The sequence below is a fragment of the Centruroides sculpturatus genome, unplaced genomic scaffold, assembly GCF_000671375.1.
Source record: "Centruroides sculpturatus isolate CEXI.00-Female unplaced genomic scaffold, Cexi_2.0 scaffold38, whole genome shotgun sequence".
Lineage (NCBI taxonomy): Eukaryota > Metazoa > Arthropoda > Arachnida > Scorpiones > Buthidae > Centruroides > Centruroides sculpturatus.
In genome coordinates, this window is record NW_019384306.1 from 461,153 (window position 1) to 488,503 (window position 27,351).

A 27,351-nucleotide genomic window follows, 5' to 3' on the forward strand; every position below is an offset into this window, starting at 1 on the left:
AATTTAAATATTTTCCCATAATAATAATAACANTATATATAATCTTAAAAGTTTTATAAGTTAAATATTAGAAAAGTCAACAGTTTCATTGAAATTAAAGTAAGTCCCTGATGTATAATAATGTAAATGTTAAGCATAACAAATTAAGTAGAAACTCTTCATTAATAAATGTAGAACAATTACTTTAATGAATTTTGTAGAATTCAAAATAACAATAATAATAAACTAAGTAGAAACTCTTCATTAATAAATGTAGAACAATTACTTTAATGAATTTTGTAGAATTAATAATAACAATAATAATAAACTTTTGCATTTAATTACGAATTAAATTAACTGATTTGTTTGTGCGTTGAGATTTGTAATGTTGAAATTTTTTATTTCAACACGATTCATTTGATTATAATGTTGTAATTTGTAAATTAAATTTAGAATTTCGTAATATTCCGTGTGTAATTGTCACGCTGAAATATAAGAATTACATTCCTTACATGCTAACACGACGATACAAAGTGACTGTAATTTACTTGTAAACATTGGAAAAAGAAATTTTCAAAACAATTTTTCTTTATTTATTAGCGTAATAACAAAAGACTAAACATAAACAAACGATAATTTGTTTTATCTTCGTAAAATCTATAATAGGAAAGTTCTTCTAGTGTAGAAAGAAAGAAAAAAAAACATCTATCAGATTCAAAAAATATTGCAAGCCGAATGACAAATAAAGTTATCTAGAAATGTCAACAGGAGAAAAATTCGATAGGAAATAAAAATTTATACAATACATGAACTGAAATAGAGTACGAAATGCAATGAAATTGCAACTCAGAGTGTATTGTTTGTTATAAAAATATATATTTCTGCCATTCAAATAATCTTTATTTAGATTTGAAGTGTGTCGACGTATTCACAAAAGTTAGTGAACTAAGAACAATTTCATATGAATAAAGTGTAATTTGGTATTCGTATAGATGAATTATTTGATATATGAAATGTCTTTCAGGATAGAAACGATATTGTTGCGACGAAGCGATAAATGGTGAGGATTCGAAGATATAAAATATTACAGTACATACAATAACATAAGATAATTATAAATATATCAAATATAAATTGACGTCCTGACGGGTTTTTCACGTAAAGTTTTCCGGATTTTTCCTCGCCTGCATAACACCCAAATAGGGATCAGTTTATCAAGAAAATCCTTCTAGGATGCCCCCTTGATAGATCATCCATGCGTTGCGTTGCCTCATGCCTACAAATATATAAATTAAAAGAACACGACAATCTGATGATCGAGAGGATTAAAGAGCATCCGGGATCGAATCCAAGCGAGTAACACCATAAATTTTCGGAGGCGATCTGACCCCATGCCGAATCCACGACTAACAGATTAAAAAGACCCTCTTGTTGAGGAGAGTTAAATAATATACAAATAGGGGATCTCATTAAGTTTGGACTATTATTTTGACCAATTCCATACCCATAGTTTAGATTACCGTCTGGACTGTAGGTATGGAATTGGTCAAAACAATAGTCCAAACTTGTGGGCATAATGGACTTCCTAGTTTACTTAAGTTATAAATCACATAATTTAATTTAATTTATAATTTAAAAATAATTAATAATAACGTTATAAATGAACTTTTAAAATATAATTGAATGTAAATAACACTTAAGCAAACATCACTTCAATTAAGATGTACTTATGAATTCCAAATTTATTAAATTTAATAATTAGTACAGAAAATCGCAAAAATTTGATTATTATTCTTCCCGGAAATAATTTTTGTTTATGTTAATATCCATTAATTCCAAGTTTTAATTCTTTTAAAATTTTCAATTAAGGTAATTCTTCAATGTTTCAATAAGAATAATAATCTTTATATTGCAATTTGACATGGAAAATGAATAATTAATATAATTTTTTTTACAAATATACGTTTTGAAATGACTTAAAACTGATTTATTATTTCTGTTTTTATCGGCACCACATCAAATAAATTAAGCTAAAATGCACACAAGATAAAGTTTTGATTGATTATTTTCTTTATCTTATCGAAGCTTTATTTAAATACAGAAAAAAAGAACATTACTACATCATTTTAATAAATATTTTTCTTAAAAAATAATGAATTTTAGCTTTATTATAAGATTTTAATGTTATGCTTTCTTCTTCTTTGTTATAAAGAATTAAAGTATTAATTCTTTGAAGTAAAATTTGCATTTATTTTAAATTAAAATTTAGTTCAATATCAAAACTAAATCTCTGCAATTTTCCTTTTTTTTTTCATTACAAAATAATTACTTAAAGTTTATATTCGTTTTGTTACTTTGATAAAATGCCTAATAAATTAAGTTTTAGATTAAATTAATTTTTTTAACATAAATTAAAATGAATTTTTCAACTTTGCACAGCGTTAGTGGATACAGCCACTGGCTTGCTCTTCATCAACTAATGCTGTGGAAGAAGAGTAAAGTGTTAGATATTCTATACACATGCATATAAGTGCATCTCTTATATTCTAATCGTTTTCTTGTACTTATTTAACTTTTCTTCATTTATTTACAAAGGAAACTTCTCCCTTGTTACGCTACTATATATAACTGCATATGACAGAGAAGAGAATTCCGCTATTTACATTCTATGTTAAATAACAAGGAAGAGAAAATCGGTATATTTAGATTGTTGATATCTTGGAGAGCTGCTTGCAGTTGGTATTATGATTCATAATACCTCTTATCTACCCTGTAATTAGGAGCTTATGACTATTGTAATGGAATTAGCTTCAGTCTTTTATCCTTAAACTACACGTAACTTCCTAAAATTCTCTCGTAACCTGCTTTAATACGTTTAAATTGTATTATTTTTGATATAAATAGAATGTTGTAAAATTTTAGTTAAGAGATTAATAGTAACTTGTATTATTTTGTAAAGCGATCATAAAAATATACTCTGAAATAGAGTTAAAACTGATAATATCATGTAACTTTTTAAAAATTTTATTACACTTTAACTCATTAACTGGGCTATTGGTGAAGAAAGAAAATTAAATTAACGATTAAAAGCAGAATTTTAATATAATTTAGCTTAAAACAATTATTTATTTTAAAAAATCTGAGTTATGTGAGCTTTTATTAATAAGAATTAAAAGGTTTTCTCTCTTCTACAGGTTTTGTATGGTTTTCTTTTGTCTTGTGCTCAGTGTATTTTCTACAATAAGCGAATACGAACAGATCTCTAGTGATATCTTATTGAGAATGGTAAGTTAATGAACGTTTTATATGAAAATCGCAATGAAAATCATTGTCGAAGGTATTATTACATTTGCACCGTGTAAATATGTTTGAAGTACAAAAAAATAATCTGCGTAGTGAAGTATTTATCAAGTTATTGAATGTTAGAGAATCATTCTAAATATTCTATCTTCAGGAAATACTTATGGTAGTGTGGTTCACATTAGAATTTTTCCTACGCCTTTGGTCGGCTGGTTGTCGATCTCGTTATCAAGGTTGGATAGGACGTTTAAGATTCCTTCATAGCCCCTTCTGTATCATAGGTAAATATAATTAATGATTAAATAACATTTGATAAGGATAAAACTATTACACGTTACTAATTCTATCTTTATTAATATTATTGAATTTCAGATATAATTGTGATTATCGCATCGATTATTGTCTTGGCCGTCGGGAGTAGTGGCCAAGTGTTCGCTGCTTCGGCTTTACGTGGCTTAAGGTTCTTCCAGATTCTAAGGATGGTGAGAATGGACAGACGAGGAGGAACATGGAAGTTGCTAGGTTCCGTAGTTTATGCCCATAGGCAGGTAATGTGATTTATTGCATCATTTACCGCTTAAATTGTAATGTGCAGCGATTATCTTATAGATTAGAACAATTTTCATCATCTTTTGTTCTTCGTCGATCGCTTAACAAGAAAAAAATGTCCGTCGAACATAGGTTCGAAATCAATTTGAATGAACTCTCTTTACGGCCGCCGAAAAGGGGTGCTGGGGATTTTTTTCCCGGCTGGAGAAACTTACTGAGAGACTACTTCTATAAATTAATATTATTTTTACTAACAATAAATTAAATTGTTTAAGACTATGTAACTATATATTGTTATTAATAATGTAACATTCTAGTATCTTATTCGTTCAAAACAAAGAAAAATAAAAAGGCAAATGCAAAAGGGGCCCGCTCTACCCCGGATCCCATACAAGTTCTAAAGAATCCTGATACATTTTCTGAGTATAACTTTGATTTTGAAGTATATTTTTCTGTAAATAAAATAAAAATATGTTTTTCACGAGCAAAAATACACAAATCATTTGTTATTTAACACAAATTAATACAAAATCACATTTTATCTGTACATTTCTTATGCTGTATGCTTTTGTTCTCTTTATCTAACTTCACAAACAATTAAGTAAGGTGTCTATTTAAGGACCAAAAGTGCAAGGAAAACAAAAAATAAAAGTAAATAAATCTATAAATAAATCTATTTTTTTTCTTTTATTTTTAAATAGAAGTTTTATTTAAGTATGTATAAAAGTATTATTAACATTTTATTTATTTATTTTAGTGTTACGAATTAAAAACAAATATTTACTTACAGGAACTAATTACTACGCTTTATATTGGCTTCCTGGGATTGATTTTTTCGTCATTTTTAGTTTTTCTTGCCGAAAAAGATGCAGAAAATTCCAAATATAAAAATTTTGCCGATGCATTATGGTGGGGTGTGGTAAGTCTGTTTTAAAAGTTTTAAATTGAAAAAAAATATATATATTTTTTTTAATTTTAAATTTTAAAATTAAATTATTCATTTTTAAATGCACGATAAGAAATTTAAAACATGACTTGAAGGTAGGAAAGATATGTTTATTGTATAGCACCGATTGTAGTTGACATGTCTTGCTTTTAATCTCTGAAAAATGTTTATTTTATTCAGTACAAACCAAACGGAAAATTTCTTTCGTATGATTATTTATATATTCTTTGAAACATTGTTTCATCTTTAAGTTTTAAATAATTCTGTTTTTTTTTTTTTTATTTTTTTCTGTTTATCCGTGCGATTAAAACTTTTACTATCTCTTTTTTTGTTAAAATCTTTTAATTTTATACTCAAAATATTTAATTTCTTTCTAAACGTCATGATTTGTTCATATCTTTTATTTTTGTGTATTTCTTCCCTTTCCTTTTGTCTACCAGTAGTGTGTGGATAAAATCACTGAAGGTACAGTACCACTTCAATACCGCTGCTACCCTATCACCCTAAGTACTGAACCTACCGTCCTTAAACCACTAGCATTTAGTGTCTCACCATGTACAGTTTTCTAGGTTTTCTTCACGTGTCTAACTCCTACATAGGGGCTAGTTTCCCATAGAAAATCCTCTCGAGAGGAGATAACCCCTTGGTAAATCGTCCATGTGTTGCATTTCCTTATCCCATTAATTCAATCTCTTCCTGTTTTTTACAAAATTAAAATTTTCTATGATTAATTCAGTTCTAAAAGTAATTCCAAATATTATTTTTTTCAAATATAGAATTTCATAATTATATCTTAACTTTGTTACAGGAATAAGATCTGCTTAATTATATTAAATCAGTCGATATTTTTACCAATTATTCACTAATGAACTCTTATAAAAACATATAATTACCTTGTTCTCTGATATTTTTCTTATTTATTCGCAAAATATATTGAAAATTCAAGATTTTCCGATGATTTTTTAAAGCACACTAATATTTTTTCATGATTATTTTTCAGATTACACTCTGTACTGTCGGGTACGGTGATACCGTACCCATCACGTGGCCTGGTAAATTAATAGCTGCCTTTTGTGCCCTTTTGGGCATATCTTTCTTCGCTCTGCCAGCCGTAAGTAAAGAAAGAAAAAAGTAGAAAATTTTTACAAATCATGTCTCGTTAAATAAATTTTAAACGTCTTTTAAACGTGTAGGGAATATTGGGATCGGGTTTTGCACTAAAAGTGCAGCAGCAGCAACGTCAGAAGCATATGATTAGGCGAAGGGTTCCGGCAGCAACTCTAATTCAATGCTTATGGAGGTGTTATGCAGCCGATGAAAATTCCATGTCAGTAGCTACATGGAAAATTCATCAGTTACCCCTTCCAAGTCCACCCGCGTAAGTTTATTTAGTTATTTTTTTATATGAAAAATAAGTAGAAAATAATTTTTTTAAAATATATAATTAATCAGAAAGGTAAGACGATGATAAATATTAAACAATAAGCTTGATTTAAAGTAATAAAGACAAGTAAGAAACTTGATCATGAACCCTTTTATTGGTGATGTGTAAGTCATTCCATATGTTAAATTACCTTTATTTAAATGAAAAGATTTGAAAAAAAAATGAGCAGCATAACTCTGTCTTGTTTTCTGATCCTAATGCTTTATTTTCTTTCCTACTTTATTCTCACTTTTAAATCTTCGTTCCATCCTTCCTTGGCGTAATAAAATAAGAAAGATGTTTATTTTTTCACGAGGAACGATTGAACGGAGAAAACAAATTGCACTGTTATCCTTCAGCATCTTTGCACTGTTTTTCCAGTTATACGACTTCTTCCTTTACAAGCACTAAACGCAGAGATAGGCTGGATCTACCACCCGGAGGGGGAAGTCTGTAAGTATCAGAAAGGTAACTACTTATTGGAAAATACAAACAAATCCAATTACTTATGTTGGGCTTAAAGTTTAAAAAGGAGAATTCCAAATTATTCCCTCTTGGAAAAAATATTCAAATTTTATTTTACCATTTCGTTAATTTTATTGAGCAAGGATTTTCTTTTGTATACATTAAAAGTAGCTTCGTCAAATTTATTTGTTTATCAAAAAATATATCACAGGAAAATGTATAGAAAGGGATACAATTATTTAAAATTTTTTATAAAAGAAATTCTCTTTTCTTAATTGATTAATTAGGAAAAGATAGAATGGAGAATTTATAAGCAATCCTACAATAACATAAGCCTTTCTGCACATCTTTCTTTATTTTCTCATTCTTTTTCTTTATCTCTAATCCATTTTCTACTAGAGATAAGAATGAATGATGTTGTTTAATCGAATTCGATTGGATGACCGAATCTCATTCTGTTCCAGTTTCAAGCACAATACTTCCTTCGTCAGTCGCCTATCCACCATTAGGAGACACAAGCAACCTATGGCAACTCATACACATTCCCCCATGCCCAGAAGTCGGTTCGGTGATTCCAATTCTTCCACAGACAACCTGGGTTCCCGTATCCCAGCTAGCTACAGCGAAGACAGCGTGTCCAAAGATGTCTCTGATGCTTCCAAGCGCAACTCGGATGGTAGATATCAATTTTTTGCTTTCTATCGACAGTTTGAGGTCAAAAAACCTTACGTTAAGCATATGGAATGCGGTGCTTTGATCAAAACAGAAGAAACAAACTGATGTCAGGAATAATATTAACATAAACGACTCGGTATTGATTTTTCTCTCGATGTTTATGGCTCCTACGACGCTTTAAAACATTTCAGAGGAGGAAACTTTTTCAACTTTCTTTTTTATTTAAAAAATAAGTATTAAATTTTTGAAAAAAAAAATCATGTGCAATATCATTCAATAACAAGACTTCGCGAGTCAATTTCATAGATAATATCAGTGGCGTATCCAGTATTTTCAGACTATGGGTGCTGTTAGGGGTCCAAGTCACGTTCTCCCCTGTCGTGTAATTGATTACCTTATTTTAATTACCTTAAAATTACTTTTAGTTACTTAACTGAAGTCATGCCATATAAATTATATTTATTTATATTTTAAAGTAAAAGGATTGGCATTATAAGCATCCTCCCCTGGATACGCTCCTGGATAAAATGATATTGTTTTATTATGAATTTCAGAGCAACAACCCTAGTTTGAAGATTTAAAAAAAAATAAGTAAAATAAAAACTTCCTGCTAGGAAACTGCAAACTCTTCGAGAAAGTTTTGTGCTTGTTTGATGTTTGTTAATAATTTCGTGTTTATAATATTAATAGTGATTTATTTGTATAGTAAATGTTAATTTATTGTTGCATGTTATGATTGACCAGTGTTGTTTGTCTTTTCTCTTCCTTTTCTCGCATGTCATCCTTTCCTCTCCAATATCTGTGATGTTCTGCATGGTGCTACCTGAGAATGTTTTCTGGAAGAGGCTGCTGCCCCATGGGGTCTATGCAACATGCTGCAGAAAGAATTCACTCATCCACCTTTCGTTGCGTTGTCGCCCGTCTATAAATCCTGTGGCGAAGCATTACCAGGTTTGCAGTGCTTAAAGCCTATGGTCCGAAACATTTAAGTGTGTAATTGTTTATATTTGATTTAATATCTAGAATAAATATTACTTCTCTGTAATATAAATTGTCTTCAAACGTTGGAAATAGAAAAACACGTGTTTAAAAAGAATAATATTATAATTAATTGTTGGACAAGAACTAAGGCGGAGATAGGAAAAAACCAGTTAAAAAGAAAAAAAAAAGAATTCATCTAGAAATATTCGATTAAATTTTAATATAATTAGCAATAGGATTATTAAATAAAACTAATAAAAAATTAATTTTAATTACAATTTAAAAAAGTATATAAATCAAATGTAAATTCTTACTTTATTTAATTTAAATCCTCCTTTTTTCTTGTCATTTAAAGAATTTTAAAGCATTTTACTCTATTCAAATTTAGATTAGTCCCCATAGAAAATTAAATAAATTAATTAACTTATGTATCTTAGATTTAGTTTAAAGATTCTCAAGCACTTTTTAGGTACAAGTAGTATAGCACTGCACCTCTGAGTAAATGGCTGACCTACAGGATATTTGCTTTGTGCTTTTGTTTTTTTTTTTTCATTTGCAGTATTTTTTCAAATTTGAATGCACTGCACATGCACTTTAAGCACTTGATTTATGTATATTGTAGCACTATGCTAATTATTTATTTCTTAAATTAATGAGAAAATATCTTTGAACGTTGTGACTAATTTTTTTTTCATGTAAAAAGGAAATTTTGTTTGTTTAAATATAAACTGTAATAGTCACACGATACCAAAGACATTTTCCCATTATTCTTGTGTAAATAATAGAAAAACAACTACCGTCTTTCCCACCCAAACTACATTTGCTTCACTGCTTTGCTTTGTACAAACTCAGACTGTCTTATGCCATTTGATCCCAGTACATAGTTGTAGAAAGTTTGTGAAATTTTCTAGAATGACCTAATGGAATCATTATTTGTCCAAGAATAGGATCTAGGAGAGGCAGTTTCTGTAGCAGTTTCTTTCTCAGAGCACGTAGAGAAAGTCCACCTTTTGGTAAGAAATAACTTTCGTGGGTGATTTTTATGGAAAAATTTACATTATTAATAAATTATATTAACCTAATTTATCTCTAGTTGTGGGTATGGTTTAGCTTTAAACAAACAATATACGATCAATTAATATATTTATTGCTGCTGTTTAAGAAAACTCTAAGTTATTTTTTTTTCAATTTTACATGTTTTTTTTATTTGTAGATGAAGAAGCTGAAGAGCCACATCTTACAGTACTTACAAAACAACATAAAAATGCTATAAGAGCACTTAGAAAGGTAGATTATTTTTTTAATAGTAAAAATATCGTTATTGTACATAAAATTAAATATATACTATCAGAAGCTATAGAAAATTGTAAAAATTTAAGATAAAATGGCCATAATTCATTGATCAAATGCTTGCTTCACTTCTGAGGTATCTCAATCTCCTCTCTTCTTATCTATGGGTTTGTTTTCGTAAACATGTTTACAATTCGTTTCCATATCAAGCTCCGTCTTTCTCTTATTTAATTTATCATTAATACATATTTAGTTATAAATTCAATAATAATGATGAATAATAAAGATAAATTAGCTTTACTCTTCTCTTTCATTTATTAATTCAGCAATTTTATCTTTATAATCCTTTTGTTTTGATTTCATTAATAAGATGTAAAGGATAATGGAATTGCCTACTGAAGCAGAAAAATACAAACATAACCATAAAAATTCAATGAAATCATTCATAAATGTGTTTTAAATTATTACTTAATTTTTTTTCTAGATTTAAAATATTTTTAACTCTTTCGAAACCACTAAAATTAGGTCGTGGGTTCACACCTGACAAACGGTGCAGTTTTCCACATCTCCTCTTGTCTAACATCTAAATACGGTCCAGTTTCTTATAGAAAGTCTTCCCATCATCTCTGTTAGCAGATCGCCCACGTGTTGCGTTACCTTATCCCTTAAATCCAAGCCGGAGGAAACAGAAAATGATTTCGTCTTATTTAAGCAAGAAGTTCTATTTGAAAAAAAAAACAGCAATAACTAAAAAAATTTCGAAATTTTAAACCGAATTCTAAGGCCAAATCGAAACCTTAAATTAACTTTAATGGATAAGTTCGATTCGTAAATAACTAAAGAAAAGATTGGCACTTAAAAAGAGTCCTTGTAAATGCTGAAACGTACAAAAAGAGAAATCAATTTTTATACAAGTTGAGAAAATTTCTTTAAAAAATTGAAAGGGATTCCAAAATAGCACTCGTATGATTTCTATCATTTTAATCTTTCAAATGGAAAAATCTAAAGGTGAAATTCTATAAAATAAATCCTCACAGTTCGAGGGTTTTGTTTTCCTATCTGTTTTACCATTTACAGTAACAGGTTTTCTTATCGATAACTCCAAATCTTTTGCTGAAGATTAAGGTTTCCTCTATCTACAGAAAAGTAATATGTTCTACCTATCTTTTTTATTTATTTTTTTATTATTTTAGATAAAATATTTTGTGGCTAGAAGAAAATTCAAAGAGGCCTTAAAACCTTACGACGTCAAAGATGTTATAGAACAATACTCAGCTGGACACGTGGATCTTTTAAGCAGAGTGAAGAACGTTCAATCCAGGTTGTAATTAAATTTTATTAAAGTTTTTAGATTAATATTTGTAATATTAATCTAAAAACTATTTTATTTTTTTTATCTACGCAGATTGGATCAAATTTTAGGAAAAGCGGGATCTAAAGCGAAGGATGTTTACGAATCGAAAATTAGCTTAGCTTCGAGGATCGTAAAAGTTGAAAGAAGTGTAAGTTTGATTAATTGTGACGTTAACAAAGCTGTACGTAATTAAAAGCTGACAGCTGGCGCAGCTATTCATTGGCGTTTTAAAAGGGTGACGCTATATCGAAGTTTAACTGTAGTTTGATTCTTTTGTTAAGTTAGAGCTTATTTATAGAAAAGTATTGAAAAATAGTTGTCTTTCAATGGATATTCTACGAGAAAATTATATTACAGTACTTTAAATGATAAATGGACATGGCTGCAATATAGAAAATCGTCCGCGTATTGTTGTAGTTAATGAGTTTATTCAAAAATGTATAATTATGTATACAAGTATGTACAATATCGTGAGACTCTTCGACATGTGTATAAGAGTATTTGAGTATTTCTTCTTCATTTATTTATTTATAAAAGTAAGGGAGGCCGAGATACATCGCCCCTCTCTGATTACACTATCGAAATGAGTCATTGTGGAAGTTCTTTTAAATTTTGTTACAGTCAAACCTCTATATAGCGTCGCCATTTGTTCGCCTCCGAAATTGGCATTAAATAGAATTCAACGCTAAATCGAAAGACCTCAAACAAACAAGTTTGAAATTCGACAGTAAATAACAGTGAACTTTGAATCGTATATTTATTAATTGACACAGTTGAAGCCTTTTCTATTTAATAATATTTAAGAGTAAGATCCGTTTTCAAGTGTTTATTGGCGCTTTATAAAAGTGACACTATATCGAAGTTTAATTTTTCCGTGAAATTATAATTGCATAAGATTCAGCATAAATGCGCGTAAACGAATTTATTTAAAGAATAATATTGCTCAGTTTAACTTTAATAAATATTTATTCTTTCATTCCATTCGTATGATTCGTACAATCGAGACAATACATTTTGCAATGATATTTGTTTGTATAAGAAACACAAGTAATTGCAAAATTATTCTGTACTCTTGCGAACTTCTAAGTAAACAACTTAAATAGCCGTAGGATCTCTATTTAAAAGCATACATTTGTTAATCTGTTAATGTTGAATTTTTCTTATTTCTTAAGGAAAACTTACGGTTCTTCAGTTCAAAATTTATACAATCGAACCTCGATATAGCGCCAATGAACATAGCTAGCGAACGGATTTTCTTATTAGATATTAATTAAACGGAAAATACTTTGGCTCCAGTGAATAAACGCACGATTTTGCATCGAAAATATTATTTTTTATTGCTAAATCACATGAATTTCAAACTTGCTTGTAGACCTCATCATTGTATACAATTCCTATTGTTTCATTTATTTAGCACCAATTTCGGAAGCCAGAAAATAATGGTGCTATATTGAGGTTTGACTATATATCTAATTTAATTAATAATTGCAGACTAAAATAACGTTTTAAATTTAGATTTTTAACCCCATTTATTCTTCGCTTTTTTTAATAATAAAAATAAGTAAACATTGAAATTGTCAAAATAATGAAATCAAAATCTTGTCGAACAGGTGGAAGACATAGAAACAAAACTGGATCAATTTATGGAAATGTACATAGAAGACCGTAGTCGATTATTAGCTTCTCAACCGGTACCAAATCCTCCAATTCATCATTATCAGCAATCTCTCGCCCCAACTAGTAGTCCCATTGCGACCGCATCTTCTAGTTCCGCTATAATGCCTAAACCCAAATCCATATTGGTAGATAAACAAGCCAGTGAGCCAAACACGCCCGTAGCCAAAAGCTTCGAACGTACCATCCATCGAGGTAACTCGGATCTGGGACAAAGACTTAAGAAGAAAGTAACCGTGAGGCATTCTCTAGAAGCTAGTTTCAATTCTACAATTGAACAATCTGAGGTGACTACACCCAGCATCAGAATTGATGCGGAAACTGGAGGTGAATCAAAAGTCTCTTTCTTCTCTTCTGGTGATTCTGTTAACGTCGAAATCTCAGAAACTAGTACTCTAGGAACCGAAGTTGAATCTCTAGGAGACGGTGAACAGATTTCTGAAAATACAGAATTATTAAGGAAGCAATCTGACTGTGATGTGAAATCGGTGCTGACGGATTCGGACGTAATTTTACGTACAAATGACTTGAAAGTTTAACAGCAAATGCTCCACATTCCATCCATATCATCTAGTCTTTAACTCAGGTAATAAAAAACAGCCCATTTCTCAATCTAGGAAAGATTTTTCTTTCCATTTCTAGAATACTATAATATCAAGCACTCGGATCTACAACAGGATCCAGCCATTTACGAGACGAACGAAGTGACCATAGATGGTGGCTTCCATAGCCTTTCAATGCACAGATAGAGATTAGAATAACGACCAAATTTTTTAAGATGGTGCGAGTCTACATTAGCTAGATGACAAATTCTTCCATTCCACATATAAACTGAGAATAAGAATTTTAGTCTTCGATCATTGTATAATACAAGCTTTTTTTTTTGCTACATTGCACATAATTACCATCTTTGATGCACAAGAAAACAGAATGTAGAGAATGAGATCATGTATATATAATTAGCATCTTGTTCTACATCATTATGATATTCAAAAATGGGATTATTGAGCTAAAAGAAAAATGGCAATAACTCCAAATTACCGAATGAGAAGGATGTTTACAGTTTGGTCTAAATTAGCTCAAAAGTCCAAGAATTTTTTTAAACATCGCTTAACAAAACAAGATTTACTTTCACTTAAAAAAGCAGCACGTCGCCATTAAGGATGACATTTCTACTATTTATCTATCTGTATCTCTTTTTCTCGCTCTCTTCACGCCTTCTTTTAGCCCAAAACAACGAGCTATTCATTAACGAAAAGATAAAAGCCTTCATCATGTGACTTCCTATTAACTACTAGGTGATTAAGAAATGATCTATTTTCGCCACAAAAATATTATCGAATAGATTTTTGAATGCACGTAGAATTTGGGATGTAAGTTATAAATTACGAACGAAAGTAATGTCACTTCATTTCCTTAGGTGTACTCGTTCTATCAGAATAATGTACACTATTACATCAATTTGACGTCATTCTTACAGTTCTCTTGAGGTAATGACGCCAGTTAACGTTAAAGTGACGTAAAAGTGTATACTATTTAGACAAAACGATACTATTCGTTCTATCCGAATAATGTACTCTATTGCATCAATTTGACGTCATTCTTACAACTTTATTGAGCTAATGACGTCAGTGTACACTTAACATAATGTGACGTAAGAGTGTACACTATTTAGACAAAACGACACTATTTGTTCTATCCGAATAATGTACTCTATTACATCAATTTGACGTCATTCATACAATTTTCTTGAGATAGTGACGTCAGTTTGACGTAAAAGTGTACACTATTTAGACAAAACGACACTTCTTATATGTTTTTAAGTACAGATTGCTATTCCATCTAGTGTGATCAACTTCTGAATTTTATCAACATCAGAAAACACTTTCATTCTTAAAAGTACATAATTCTTATTTAATAAAGTTTCTTGTATTTATTTGTAAATATTTACATAAAAAATTTGACTGTTTAGTTTCTCAGAGGTGCTGAAGTAAACGTTTGTCTTGTGTTTTGTTTATTTGAGGTAAACGGGATTCAAATGTACAAATAAAAATAATAAACTTGGTGATGAGAATTCGTGTCTATCGTGTGGAGTCTTATTTTTATACATTAATTAATTATATTTAAAAAATAATAAATAAATATTTTATTTTTATGAAACAAATTAAAAATATTATTCTACAGAGAATGTATGTTTAGCTCTATTTAACAAATATACTAAGAATTTTTCTATACCAAATCAACACAGACCTGTGAACAATGGTCACAGATGGAAATAAAAAAATGGACGTTGTTTGGAGATTATTTTGCATTTATGTAAGAAACAAAAGTTCTTGAAAAGTGACCATTATTGAAGGTTCGACTATATAATTCTTTTTGAATTATGTTACGAAAGTTTTCCATTAAATTTTAGGCTATGCAGTTTAAATAAAAGTCTGTATGAAAAAAAAAATCAAATGGTCAAATTTTGTTTCAAAATGGGTTGATGTTTCATACTGACAAATCTGAGAAAGATAAATGATAATTGGATAATCATCGACTATTTTTAGGTCACGATCACCGTTGTCCTAAAAATAAGATTCGAGTTCGAAGCTAATTTAGACTTTTGTGTGTGTGTATTATTTCTTTATAAACAGTTTCGGTCGGAAGATCATTTTCATCCCTCAGTCGTGTTAACCAGTCCAATTGTGCCCTTCAACAGTCGAGTGAATAAAACCGTTAAATACTGGGTTAGTGGCATCTCACCAACAGGTTTTCCGGTTTTTCTTCAGGTGTCTAAGACTTGAGTAAGAACCAGTTTCCATTAGAAAGTCCTCGCGGATCGCCCTCGTGTTGCATCGCCTTATTCCATTTATCCAATCCAATCAGATGTTACTGTCGGATAAAAATCGTCTGGCACACGGTTTTCCCGCGCTTTTCCATTTGTTCGACGAATGACGGTTGTCGTCATAGAAACGGCAATCGGACCACTTTTGAAGACTCGACCGCTGATTGGTTGAGAGACATCGCACCATCGGCGGACGTCTTGTAGCGCTGCTAAGCGCTGATTGGTGGAATCCAATTCTTCTTCAATCCTATAAAAGGATTGAGTTGTGGCGGGAAGTTTAGTTCGCCTAGGATACATCATTGGAACTCACGTTGGTCTTTAGTTCGCCTAAGCTGGTCCAGAAGATTGTTTCGTCTCGTTGAGTTGTAAATGACTTTAGAGTTAATCCGTCGCAAGGTGTCTTTTCGACGGACCTGTGTCGTGGATAAATGTGTAGAACTTTGTTAACATCTGAAGTTTTGTGAATGTTTGTTTTGTGAACCTTTGTAAGTGTACATACGTTTATTTGTAATATATATATCGTTTTGAATTTAACTGACGTATGTGTGTGTTTTGAACTTGACTGTTATATTCTTCCATTTTTAGAAATTGTGAAATTATCTCATTAACTAATCTGGCGAGAGCTTAGAGTTTTCAAAATATACTGTTTTATGAGTCCTATGTAATAATTATTAAATATGTAAACCAAGAATTTTGAGTGGGCATTACCAGAATTTCCTGTGTTATTTTTATCAAAACAGTTAAAATCTACTGTAAATTTTAATCATAGTGTTTTCCAGCAGTGTTTAATGAATTTTTATTGAATCGTGATCGATTTTTATTAAGTAATTTGTTAAAACCGTATTTAATTTTAATTAAACGAATAAATCTTATATGACCAGTGTGGCCAAGCTCCTTGATAGTCCGAGCCATTTTTCAAAATTTGAAATTTTTCGCGAGCCGCAATTAAATACGTATTAAAAAGGTATGCAAAAAATTCCAGATTACAAATTATATCCGTAGCAAGAGTGATACAAATTGTTTCCTCCAGAGCACAATGTCAACTGTCCATTGCAATGACAGTTTACAAATTCAAAATCGGTCTGAAGTCCGTCGCTAACGGACGATTACACTACTGTTTATGTTCGTTCGCGCAGTTTTCGATGAGTCATATCATTCTTAACTTGGACGGAAATGAAATTTGTTACAACATTGCACTTAGTCTTTTATATTTGTTGTTAGTAATTTAAAAGACATTTTGAAACACATACGGACGATAATAATTTTTTAAAATATAATAACACAAAAATGAAAAGAGAACTCGGGTACATTTATCGAGAGCCACAAATAGTCCTTCAAAGAGCCGCATGTGGCTCGCGAGCCGCAGGTTGGCCACCCCTGTTATATGAAATCGTACTTACTAATAAATAATAAACGTGCATTCAATAAAAGTAAATAAAATCGGCCGGATGGCCGAACAGCTAAGGTGGCAGCCTGCCGTTCTGAGGGATCCAAATAAAGCGAAAAATTCCAGGAGATTTTCGGATATCATCCGACCAGCCTGGCAGAACCCATGATGGTCTAGCTAGAAAGGCTCTCTCAGTGTCCACAGGGTAGAAAGGGTTATAAAAAGTTGTGAATATAATCTGCGGTTTCTCTAAACAAATATTTTTCTTGATCGTTATAATTACTTTTTATGTTCAATTTGATAAATCCCATTAATCAGATTGTTTATTATTATTATTATTATTATCATTATTTAAATTATTATATTCCATGGAAGAAAAACAGAGCCTGGTGTGATGCCATTTTAATGCAAGTAATGATTATTAAAGTTATTGGCCGTAAAGATTGCTATAATTGTGCTCATTACAAGCTGTCCGACCCGAAATGGGGTCGACCTGCTTGGAAAAATTACGTGATTTTTCACATAAATAAATAATCTTAAAAAATTGAAACGTAATTTTATGTACCAGTTCGAATGGAAATAAAAAAAAAAGTTTAGTATCAGATGGGTTCGCACCTTGCCAATGAGCTGACCACGTACAGTTTTCCGGGTTTTTACGTTTGTAACACCTAAATAGGAACTAATTTTCTATAGAAAGTCTTCCCAATTTGTTTTGTTCGTATTCGGCCATGCGATAAGTGGCGTATACGAACAAAACAAATCAGGTCTCAAAAACTAACCGCCACCAGTGGCCGAGTCGATAAAAGTACTCAACACTATTCAGGGTTCGCGCCTGACTAACGAACTGGCCATGTGGAAATTTTGCAAGTTTCCAGGTTTTCTTCACCTTTCTAACATCTATATAGTGACCAGTTTCCCATTGAAATCCTCCTGGAGACATTCCTCCGTGGGAATCGTCCATGCGTTGCGTTATCTTATCCAATCTTCAAAAACTCATAAAATTAAAATTTAAAATATGCAAATAAATTCAAATCGGTTAATATATTCCAGTCTTTTCACTCTCATAAAAATGCATCTTTCGAAAAAAAATTTGTATTCATTTTTAATTAGAATGGGTTCATTTTCTCATTGTTGCTGTTATTGAAAATGCAATACAATTGCAGTAATAAAAAAAATATATAAACGAACGAGCAATTATTTATTGTGGCATCGTCACAATGCCAGGCTGCAATTTTTAATCATATTTTTAATTCATTTAGATTAATTTTAAATATATGCTCTCCATCTCAAATTAGTTGCGTATTGCCCCTGTACATCATACTTTTCCTGCTAGCAACAGAGAGTGCCAGTATCTAACTCTTTTCAGGGGAAAATTTTTGAATTAAGATAATATTACTTCCGGTGAAAATCGGAAGTTTGTATATAGTTAATGGGCATACAACCCCTACGCCTTCCATATCTTTTCTCGATTTTCATGTATCTAACTCCGTTCTCGAGATTAAGGAAGGACAGACAGACAATGGACGGATGACAGTGGGAATTTGTCTGTAATTTTTTCAAATTTCAGCCCAATTAAATTAAAATTGTTTACCACATCAAAAGCAATTTTATACAATATAATTTTACAAAAAATATTTATATAAAAGAAGCAAAACACCCGACAGAAACTATTAGGAAGCATCGACCGTTAAGAACTTATCAGCAAGGCACAGACGTATTCATTGAATAGTATCATATATAACAATACTGATCCACACTCGACCGGTACAAATGATGACATCATAGAAAACTCTGTGACGTCACATAATAACTTCATTAATTCAAAAACTTATTTTTGTAGAAAATAAATATAAAATTCACTGAAATGAAAATTATATTTTTAGGTTTTTACACTCTTCGCCTCAATGGACTTTTTTCCAGGCTTACTGTAAAATTGGCCAGGCCCACAATGAGTTGGGCAAGCAGTGAGAGACAGAGCTCGACGTATTCTGCACAGGCCACCACCTCGAAAAATTTTTAAAGTTAACATATAACACAAGTTATATTCATTACCCTCAGGATACATATATAGATGTTCACATCTTTTAATGTCAATATACAGTTTGTCAAAATGAGGTTTCGCGTTATATACATATATGTATATCATTTATCAAGATGAAGCTGTGGATTAGCATATTACGCTGTAGGCAGGTTCCGTAGGATAATTTCTCTATCTAGATAATATCACTGATCCTCATAGAGACAGAACAATTGAATAATATCTTGAGGTTACATCAGCTACATGATGGGTAGTTAGTTTTCCTGACTTCGTTTTCTATTAAGCAGTCTCGGAATAATGTAGAAAGATTAAATTTTCATGACTTTTTACGTAGTAACTCTTTAAATCTGTGTTCAAATACGTGTTTTCATCACTTTTATACTTGCCATACTTAGCGCCTTGTGGGCATTAAGAGAGTCTTTTTTCCTACATCCATAGCTTACCAATAGATAATTCATTGAACAATGATCATAGATTCACGCCTGATTAACGGCTGTCTGTGTCGACCTTTCCGGGTTTTATTCGCATGTCTAATACCTAAATACGGACTAATTTCTCATAGAAATTCATCCTAAGAGGCATCCTTTCTTTTGGCAGGTCGACTATGTGTTGTGTTGCCTTAGTCCATCAGTCCAATTTTATACCCTCTATAGGTTTGGTCAGGCTTACAATGGGGGCAATCCTTAGATGAGGGACTGCATCGTACTTCTCATGAAAAATTTGTGGAAAGTTGTTCACTCGGTTCGATCCCGGATCCCCCAGAGCGGTAGAATGAAAAAAGTTTAAGTAATAAATGCAAATATTTAAAATAAACATAGCAAATTTTATCCCTTTCATCTGAATTTAAATTTTTAATAATATTTAAACAATTTTTATTATCTTTTGGAGAAAATTCGTACGCTCATCTATATGAATATATTCACATTTATTCAAATTATGTATTTTTATTCAAGTATGGTATCCTAACAGTTTGTATTTCTAGATGTAAGAAAAAAATTTATAATTATAAAACTTTAAAAAGTTTCTATTAACATATTTACAATTTTACTTACTTTAAAAAAATATATATATATACAAGTTAAATGAATTGAAATGGATGCAATAAGGTAAAACAACACGTGGGCAATCTGCTAAAGGGTGCCTCCCAGGAAGACTTTCTATGGGTAACTGTTAGGCACGTGAAGAAAATTCGAAAAAACCCCACGTGGCAACTTGTTGATGAAAGACGAACCCGTGACTCAGTGGTTTTCGCCAGACTACAGTAAATGAATTCGAAATCGCAATGACACTGTCTTTCCAAAATAAATTAATTAATTAAGTAAAGTAAAAATAGAATTTTACATGTGTATATTGATTACAAATGGTATAAAATGCAATTTAATCTAATAAAAAAGTTATATTTAAAGAATAAAAAGTATTTATAGATAAAATTTAAATCGTGAATAAACTTAGTTTACGGGATCGTGTGGTAAAATGCAATTCCCAAAGTCTCAAAGCTTATTTAAATAAATTGCTAAAGTGATATGAAAATTACTTATTGAAGGGCTCTTTGCTCGATAAACCAATATTTAATTGACTTATTAATGCATCGAATGCACTCACTTGCTTCCTTACTTGGCATTAAAGTTATTCTTCCTGCATAGTTACTATTACTTAATTCATTTGGATAATTTTAATAACAACATTAAATGATCTTTGTTAATTGAAGTATTTTTTTTAATAAATATATTTTTATATAATCGAAGTCAAGGTTTACACTAAATTATTATCGATATTTCTATATAACTTTATGGATTAATTGTGACAATTTTCAGAAATTACTTTATAAATCAATGAACGATAAATTTGCAGACACAGTACGTCATCAATTTAATGGACCCCGATTTAACGGATATGAAATTTAACAGATAAATATTTGTCCTAAAAGGAAATCTTAGAACCTTTTTTGATTCACCAATAGATCATGCTAAAAGATTTGGTTAATGATTCAATGATGGCCCACTCCAATAAAAACTGGTGACGGATTCGCGCCCAACTCGGTTTTCTTCACGTCTTAAATTCCTAAATAGGGGACGGTTTACCATAGAAAGCCCTTCAGATGGTATCTCTTCCTCGACAGATCTCTCACGTGTCAACCAATAGATCAATGAGTGTAAATTACTCAATATAAATACATTATAAGTTAATAAAATGACACAACATGTACATTGTACATTCGTTATCGACGTATAATTTTAAAATACTTTCAACTTAACAGATACCCCTTTCTCCCAATTAGTCCGTTAAATCAAGTGTTTACTCTATTTGGGCTGCAATTTGAAGAAATTGTTATAGACCTATAAATTTCCGTCGCCCGTCCGACTGTCCGTCCTTAATCTCGAGAAAGGAGTTATATAGATGAAAATCGAGACAGTTGTGGAAAGATGAGGGGTAGAAGACCCCAATTAACTATATACGAACTTCTGATTTTCACTAAAAGTAATGTTATCTCAATTCAAAATTTTTCTCTGAAAGGAGTCAGATGACCGGCACTATTGTTAACAAGAAAAGTATGGTTTACAGAGACATGACATTACTATATTTTAAATTAAATTAAATAAATTCAAAATTGCAGCCCGGCATTGTGACGATGTCACAATAAAATACTTGTTCATTATGAATAGATTTAATTTCTATTAAACCATGAAAATATAAGTTTTTCTTAATGTTAACTCAACAGTTTATTATTAATTTGTAAACTGGTTTCTAATTATTATATAGCGTGACTTTTAAAAATAGAAACAAATTATTTTCTGTAAAAAATTGTTGGTTGGTTGGTTTGTGGCAACATAACATGTGGGCGATCTGCGAGATTCCATAGAAAGTAGTCCCGGGAGGGACGAATTTCTACGAAAACTGGTTCCTATTTAGGTGTTAGACATATAAAGAAAATCTGGAAAACTGCACGTAGCCAGCCCGTTAGAGAGGCGCGAACCCACGACCGTCGCAAGCGTACAATGATCATATTCACTCTACTACCTGTAGGAAGTCATTTTGTTTATTTTTTTACTTTTCCGGTTCTGTTATATACGATTGATCAAAAATGACCCCTTAAGATTTTTATATTTATGAACCCGAGAGATTGAAACGTCGAGAAATGCAAAAAAAATTCGGATTATTTACTGTATGTATGGATGGATATTAGTGTTTGTATGGGAGACGTATTTTGTTTACCCACTTTGAAGCTTAATAATTTCCGTGAATTTTGTCGAAATGAAATTTTTGCAGCTAAATTTGTGTATTGGAGGCATCGATGCTATTAAATTTCTATTGTTAAAGGTCCAGGGGATGGGTAGAGGATCGAGGGGGTGGGGTGTCACATCTCGAGTAGGATCGGACTTAATGACGATTTTACTCGTTATTAGCATTTACATTTTTTATAAAACTCATCCATGCCCTCGAAATTAAGCTTTTTGTCATTTCATAATAGTTAAAAATATAAAAAGTTTTTTAGTAAAATATCATAACAGATGGCGCCATACGAAATTTTAAATGTCGCTGGGAAAGTTAAGCAACTCGTTGCTAGATTTATTTCAAATTTGTAATATGGTTTACAAATTAGTAAGTAAAATATTACATATACTGTTTTACGTTTACAAACTATAGATGTGTAATTTATACACGTCTATAGTTTCGGATTTAAAGTTACACAAGAAGTATCAATATCTTAAAGAGGAAGTGCTTTAATTAAATAATTAATTAACTATTATAAAATATAAATAAATTTGATATTATTAATTTTAAAACAAGAATATGATATTAGAGTTCGATCTTAGCATTTGACATTAAAGAATCTAAACATAATTTAAAATCATATAGTAGCGTAACCACGGAAGGCCCCCAAGGGACCCGAGCCCTCTTAACTTTGTAAGTAAATAAATGAAGATCGAATCAAATAAGTACAGGAAAAAAATTTTAATATGATAAACGAGGATTGCCAACTTTCCTGTACAGAAAGAAAGACATTACATGGATAATGTACAATGGAGTTCATTTATAACAAAATAGTTTGTTATAAATATTAATTAACTGTAAATTATAAAACAGGAAATAGTGTTGTAAACTCAACAACAGAATTTACCATGTTTTGCACAACTGCACTCTAATTAAGTTCTTATATTTTATTTCCTTCTCCAACTCTGATTAACTGTAGTATTTTTTTTTCTTTCTGTAATTAATGTGAGTGATAAAAACTAAATTATTACTTTAGAATAAAAAAATAAAACGTTCCAACACGGTCTGTGTACCTAAATGGAGGACGGTTGGCAACTCTAGAGTTTACTCTTCATCCGCATCGCTAGTGGCTACATTCACAGCGGACAGGAGTGAACGTGGCTCACCAATGACCGAATAGATAAAACCACGAACAGTGTTAGTTGGTCGAGGGTTCACGCGTGACCAACGAGCTGTCCACATAGAGTTTTTCGGATTTTTTTTTCACCTAACACCTAATCAGGGGCCATTCTCATAGAAAGTCTCTCTAGGAGTTATCCCCTTGGCAGATTGCCTATATGTTTTGTTGCCACATCTCATTAAACCAGCAACAGGATTGAATGTTTGCGTTTTAATTCGGGCCTTCTTCATATTGGTTCTAGTTACGCCACTACAATCATATACTTTAAATTGTAAGAAAAAATTTATATTTATTTCGTTTTTTATTTTACAATATACCTGATACATTGTTAATTCTTCATAATTACATTGGTATAATCAGTTTTAAATTAAACATATTTTACGTTATAATAAAGTAAGGTAGAAAATTTGAAGATAGAATTAAATTTACCTGTCATTTTGATATTGTGTGATACATTTTCGAGTATTATTGAGAAAGATATTGTGGTAGGACTTGTAGTGCCGTGTTGTCATCACCTTGTCACAAGGATATTGATTGAAATTTGTATTCCTCCTAGTAGGAAACTTCCGATGTCTAAACAGAAAGGAGGGAAAAAATTGTGAGTCATAACTATATGTTTTAGTTTTATTTTATTTTCTTATCTGATTATCTACCTTTAATAGTTCCTATACATTTTTTTCTAATGTTTTAAAAGAAAAAAAATTACTAATACTTAGGAAATTCCTGAAAAAATCTTACCTGAAAAGGAAAAAAAAAAAACAATTTTGAAGATGAATTACATCTTTCTGCTACATTATGTTACTATAATATTATTCGTTTTACTATTTTCTAGTTATTATAGTCACAATTATTACAAAAAAAATTAGATTTTCAGAATAAAATAAAATCGAACCGTTAAACAACGGCTACCTTCAAAGAACGTGGATCTCTAAACAGCGATAATTTTTTCAAATGTTTTTGCCTCTGAGGCAAAAACATTTGAAAAAATTATCGCTAGAAGTCAGAATCGGTCTAAAGTTTTTTGTTTTTTGAATTGAAATGTACCCAAAACAACGGCCAAACAACGATGATTTTTATGTTGCTATCAGTGGCAGTTGTTCAACAGCCACTGATAGCAACAGAGGTTTCTCTGTATATTTTATTTTACATTTAATTAAGAATCTTCTTGTTATTGTCATCTACAGCGACAATTAACAGTGGCTTTCCAATGGAATTTTCAATGAAATTTCATTCCACAAAAAGTTGAAGTTGACTCTATTCATTCATTTGTTAGTACTACTAAAATTGAGATCGATTTTTTTCTTTTTTGTTTTGCTTTCATTGAAAAATTCCACGGCAATTTTCAAAGGTAAGCTTACTTCGAAGCATTCATTCTATCGGTGTCTCAAAAATGTTAATTACTTTATTGAATATATCTTATTTATTTGAAATATTTATTGTTTTTATACAAAATATAATTTTTGATTTTTAACTAATTTCATTATTTAGAATTTTTAACTAAAGAACGGTACAGCCGGATTCTTAATGGGCGATAATATGGCTAATTAATTATTAAGATACTAAGTAATTTGGTCTAGAGTTAAGCGATTAATCTGCCATCTCGTGTTAAATTGAATCATTAGAAATAAATAAATTAATTTAGAAAATTTATGTTATTTAATTAGTATATTTTAATAAAAAAATATATTTTTAAATATCTTTATATTTAAAAAGGATTAAATACTGAAATATAAAATAAAATTTCATGGATTTTTATTTAACGATATTTATTCTGTTCTATCGTATTTTTGTCGCATAAAATTGTTATAAAATATTACTTTATCAGTAAAATTATTTTACATATTCAAAGTTTATAAATATTTAATTTAAAAACAAAAAAGAAATTAAAGGGGAATAATGTTAATACAGCACTATATTGCAATTTTAAAGAATGCAGTGCCATCTGATGACTGAAAATATAAGCTTCCTAGTTAAAAACATTATTCACAGATGGCACTGCGGGCATATTTTACCTCATCGATGAGGTATTCTAGTGGTTTTTTTTTCTTTTCCTTAAAAAAAATTTATAAAGTTATCTTTAATAAAATAGAAAATAATAATAATAATTAAATCACAAAAATTGCGTTTCTTCAGGCTTGGCTTAATAACTCCTTTCTTAAAACACCTGCAGTAGCTTACATGAGCTTAAAGGCATCTTTTCCATCTCAATTGGACTCCTTTTCTTAGAAAGAAAACCATTGTTTAACCTCATCCTCCGAAGAATTTAACAAAATATCTATTGTTTACCAGCCGTATTTCTCAAAAGACTGCAAAAGTTAATCAAATCCAAGGCCACACGCATTTGCGCAGAGAGAAAAGAAGAGGGGGGCTGGTAGGAATTAATACATCCTCCTCTCTTTCTCCTCCCTCTATTAATCTTTCGGGTTCTTATGAATTCGAATTTGAAAAAAAGGCTTTAGAAGTAGAAACAGCGGGTTACTCTTAACATTTATAAGAGTCCTTTGCGATAGTTTAGGAGGCTCCGAATTCAGAATCCATTGGCCTTCTATAATACTTAGTATTCTCGGTAGTTGGAGAAGTACTTCAGCAGAAGCGAGCTATTTTTTTGACAGTACAACAGACTCCCTGCAGCCAATAGCTCTGTTGTATCAGCGGGATATAAAAGTTTTGCCTAAAGGCTACTAATTTGTATGCTGATTGTATCTACTTCTGAATATCATACAGACAGATCAAGTCCATGGCTGTCGTCTCGACATCTGATTTATGCCATTGATGTACAATATGAGAGGGATACCAACAGTATGATGTCATATATTTTAAAAAATGTAATTATAACTCGGTTGTACATCATCCTACTCTTAAGAGAAGCTAAATTTGATCCGTAAATGCTTCAATGGGTAAATTTTCTTAGAAACTTATCAAGATATTTAATTTTTATTATTATTTATGGGTGAATTAACCTCTATTGGAGTTTAATATAATGCTAGCGATCAGTGCTTTATAAAGGCATCAATGATTAATGCGTCCTATAATGTAAACCTAGCGTTTTATCGCCATATAATGCGCAATATTTTGGTATTTTTTTTAATATAATTATCCGCTCATTAAAATTCGTAAAGGGTTTTTTATATAGTGATTAGCCAATCCCTCTAATAATAAATCGAAGAATTTTGACAGATCTGTTCTAAAATTTTTAAACATAATTATATCATCAATCACTTAAGAAGAAAAATAAAAGGAATCATAAAAGATACTCTCTCACACCCATCCTGCCATATCGAATTATCTCACTCTTCCTCGTGCAAGTTCAAAACACTCCTACACGTTAAATATTCCAGCATATTTTCTTTTTAAATCTTGCATATAACTAATTAAAAATATTTTAAAAAATTATTATTATTAATTCCAAACGAGCGTAGGGTATGATGTAGTAAGAGAGTAAGAAGATGTTGAAGACCCTCTCTGTCAGTGCACCTGCTGAGTAGGGACTCACCTAAAGGTCAAGAAGAGTGGCGAGGGATGTCAAACCATAAGATAAACGTGATTGGACATTCCTAATTACCGCTTAACACCTGTTTACTCCACCCAATTTTACCAGATTGATTCAAATGGTTCACACATAGTCAACAAAATCTTTTAGCCTTTATTATTTGCTGTTTAAATTTCGAATAAATAAATAAATAAATAATAAAAATAGAGGGGGTATTTTTACTGTCTTTTTAATGAATTGTATAGTAATTGTGTTTCTTTTTTTAATTAAAAAATTCGTATAAAGACGTGGCTAAACTCATTTAAAAAAACGAGTTAAATAATTATGTTATAACGTTTTTGACAACGTTTTAAATAGGTTTATAATCGACTTTTGTTATATTTTTTACGAAGATTGTCAAACGCAGTATGATACCCCCTTCATGCAGTGTGTTTAAATTTCAACTGGGAGGTGGTCTGGCATATAAATCTATAAGAAATTTCAATGCAAAGTAGAATATATAGGCCTATATATTTAATATTTGTATAATTAATTTATTAAAAAAATCAAAAGATGGATGCCGGATACACAGAAGTAGATA

At 30.6% G+C, this 27,351-nt stretch overlaps 1 protein-coding gene across 4 annotated transcripts; it reads left to right on the forward strand.

Moving 5' to 3' along the window:
- Window positions 1-3,046: 3,046 nt before the first annotated feature.
- Window positions 3,047-14,710, forward strand: LOC111619240 (potassium voltage-gated channel subfamily KQT member 5-like). Of its 4 annotated transcripts, XM_023360934.1 has the most exons (13): window positions 3,047-3,264; window positions 3,434-3,560; window positions 3,652-3,827; window positions 4,619-4,747; window positions 5,775-5,885; window positions 5,968-6,152; window positions 6,579-6,650; window positions 7,127-7,338; window positions 9,266-9,331; window positions 9,532-9,605; window positions 10,802-10,929; window positions 11,014-11,110; window positions 12,573-14,710. In XM_023360934.1, exons 1-13 carry the CDS (start codon window positions 3,181-3,183, stop codon window positions 13,173-13,175), a joined length of 2,064 nt encoding a protein of 687 aa, XP_023216702.1. In that variant the 5' UTR covers window positions 3,047-3,180; the 3' UTR covers window positions 13,176-14,710. The 4 variants fall into 4 exon arrangements, with proteins under 4 accessions (XP_023216702.1, XP_023216707.1, XP_023216708.1 ...); XM_023360939.1 differs by lacking the exon at window positions 9,266-9,331; XM_023360940.1 differs by lacking the exon at window positions 6,579-6,650.
- Window positions 14,711-27,351: the final 12,641 nt, after the last annotated feature.